We start from the raw sequence: 3,193 nt of genomic DNA on the forward strand, positions 1-3,193 counted from the left end.
AATAAATAGACATGGATAGTTTAGTTATAAAACTATAGTAGCTGTTGAAAATATTTTTGTTCATTGATATGAATACACACGCCACAGTATACTATTATAACATACAAATCTATTAATCTATTACTTTTCTACATCACCCCATGCGAATAATTATTATCATCTATGCTATCTGACGCATTTCAAAATCTGTCAAGATCTACCATCTTTAGAATATATTTCCAATCCAGTAATGGATCCATCCATCAATTATTTTATAATATTTTTTTATTATTTAATTCTGAATACGGACAATGTTTAACAATGTTGGATTATTTATAACAGAATATACCTAGCCCCGCTCAGTCTAATTTGTTTCTAATATGAATATTTCTAAGGTTTTACAAATTTAGGAATATTTGATAACAAATATTATAAATATGAAAATAGGAATCCTGCACTGATAATCTGAACTTAAGTACACACTTTTCACAACCAGTAGTTTACCTGTAATACTCCTAGAAAAATTAATTAGGACGCCGCTTCTCTTTTGTCATGCCACAGAATACACAAGTAAGTATATTATCTTAAGTATACACACGTCGACGTGACGCCAACGGTGGCCACGCGGCTTAAGCGTTGGACTATCACGCTGTGGGTCCCAGGTTCGAATCCTGGGTCTGGCAAGTACACATGAGTCGCTTAGAATCATAACTCACATATTCCAAAAATCAAGTTTTGAGATAATCGCTAAAAACCAACAGAGCACTATTTTTTGTAATTAGAAGAACAGTATTGAACTCCCTAGAATATTAATGAGTGAGAGAGTCGAATAACTTTTTTTTTAAATATATATACCTAATACTCCTAACGTTGCAGACATACAGCATACTATGAGAAATAGAGCTCCCCGATTGGTTAGGAAGGCGTTGGTGACAAAACTCTATTCTTTGAAATATACGACATATTACACCAACAATGAACTTTGTCAACGATTTTCACATGGTTTAAATTGACTTTTAATACTCAACTATTTTTCGGTATATAGATTAATTCATTTAGAATCACTTCGCATATTTAACTAAAAAACGACAAAATTGCAATATGTGAGTTATGATTCTAAGCGACTCACATATTGTTTTCCAATTTTTGTGTGAGTCAGGGTATGGACCTAATAGGTTGAGCAAGTGGCTGACATCCATTTCTCGTAAAAAGCAAAATCTGTTAATACAAACCTCTACTCTGTGGAGGCCCATGTGATCCTATTAGGATCGGACATGGTCGAAAAAAAATACACACGTTACAAACAAAAAATGCAAAGGATAAAATTGGATTGCAGAACCAAGATTGCAGATTCGCAGAACCAGATGACAGAATGTGCACAGTGAATGGAGTCCCATTAGAGAGAACACATTCTATTATATACTTGGGTTGCACTCTGGATGATGACTGGAACCATACCACGGAATTGAGATGCCGAATTGAGAAAGCCAGGGTGGCGTTTACTCGTCTAAAAAAAGTATTATGTAGCCATGATATACATCTGGGAATCAGAACTAGAATGGTGAGATGCTACGTCTTCTCGGTCCTCTTATATGGAGTAGAGGCTTGGACGCTCACAGAAACGATTCTCAAAAAACTTGAAGCTTTTGAAATGTGGGTGTATAGGCGCATGCTTCGTATCAGCTGGAAGGACAAAGTTACAAATGTCGAGGTGATGTCAAGGATGAAAAAGATCAAAGAAATAGTCAAACTAATAAAAACCAGGAAACTGGCATACTTTGGCCACATCATGCGGTATCCCGAGAAGTATCGCCTTCTATATATCATCATTCAAAGGAAGATCTCCGATAAGCGAGACCCTGGTAGAAGAAGAACGTCCTGGCTCAAAAACCTCAGGGACTGGTTTGAGCTCAGCACTCCATCCCTATTCAGAGCAGCGACGGACAGGGGCCAAATGGCCAAATTCATCGCCGACGTCTGATAACGGATATGGCACACAAAGAAGAAGAACCAATAAAAAAAATATATTTATATATAAATAAAATTGACATTGTCATCAAAGTATAAAGTATCACTTTTTATTCGAAATCAAAAGTTTTCAATACCTACATAAATTATATAAAAGATGCAAATTTGTATCAATAATAAATTAGGTATTAAAATAAATCTCACCAAAAACTTCTTATAAAATAACTTCTGTACAATAAGCGATGCGGTGTTTTATTTCGTTCATCACTTTGTGGGAATCAAAAAATAATCCAGCATAAAAACGATTAAATTTAATAAAAAAAACAGTAGGTTCTTTACATTTTCAGACAAATAGTGGCAATTTTTCTTGTAATATTACAAGATTCATTAATGGCCAGTTCGAAATCTTGTACGAAATTGTTTGAAGGCATTTTTCATAATTTCCGCTCGGATATTATTCAGTCATTTTTCATACGATGCGCAAGGTCTCGTGTGTTAATTTTCGCAAGAGCACATTCTTTTTCATTACATCGGAGAGATTTTCATTTAGTTTTCTCTTCCGATTTTCTTAATTTTCCACCAGACACTTGTTGCTCGCCCTTAAGACTTTGGAGCACGTTCCAGCGGAAAATTATATCCGAGACATGGAAAACTCAATCATTTATAATGGGAGGCAATCTTTTTAAATTAAACTTACATTCCATTTGTTCCACTTCTATATTTCTGCTACATGTTTTTTTTCGTTAGTGATTTCTTTTTCAAATTTTCATAATAGACTGTGTACAGTTTACGAGATACAACTCTAATCCATTCACTCAATCGATTGAGTACATAATATCACTCTGAATGCCGTGTTATGTTTTCGGCAATGGAAATCCTTCCCAACGGGCCCCGATCCTTCACGTGATCCAGTGGAAGGTTCATGTCAGTAATAAGACTCGGTGGAAGTTAATCTTCAGAGATGTTTATTCGTCAATACTCAATTTACAATTACATGGTGTATAAATAAAAGGGAAAGAACTCAATAGAGTTCGATCTGCAGTGAAGTAACTCGGTGAGCAGAGCTGAATTATGATTGAACAAGTTGAATGGTCCGAGTTAAATGAATCCAAGGATCATTTACAATAGTATTAATATGAAATAGTAAGTAATTAATATTAGTCACGCTTAGTTCATGTACAAGGGTTTATATGTATGTAGTAACACAGCTAGATAGCCGAAATAAATAGGTATATTGTAAATATAT

At 34.7% G+C, this 3,193-nt stretch overlaps 1 protein-coding gene across 1 annotated transcript; it reads left to right on the plus strand.

The window, feature by feature from the left end:
* The first annotated feature begins 1,537 nt into the window (after positions 1 to 1,537).
* On the plus strand, positions 1,538 to 1,960 carry LOC147070066 (uncharacterized). The gene has a single exon (XM_085949905.1). The coding sequence runs from the start codon at positions 1,538 to 1,540 to the stop codon at positions 1,958 to 1,960; it is 423 nt and encodes a 140-aa protein (XP_085806031.1).
* Positions 1,961 to 3,193: the final 1,233 nt, after the last annotated feature.

The sequence above is a fragment of the Rhyacophila brunnea genome, unplaced genomic scaffold (assembly GCF_057557595.1).
Source record: "Rhyacophila brunnea isolate RB1 unplaced genomic scaffold, BYU_Rbru_1.0 scaffold_22, whole genome shotgun sequence".
NCBI classification, from domain to species: Eukaryota; Metazoa; Arthropoda; class Insecta; order Trichoptera; family Rhyacophilidae; genus Rhyacophila; species Rhyacophila brunnea.

Bases quoted from the DNA above. Each gene is read 5' to 3' on its own strand.
- LOC147070066 (XM_085949905.1), top strand. From the start codon at position 1,538: ATGGTGAGATGCTACGTCTTCTCGGTCCTCTTATATGGAGTAGAGGCT.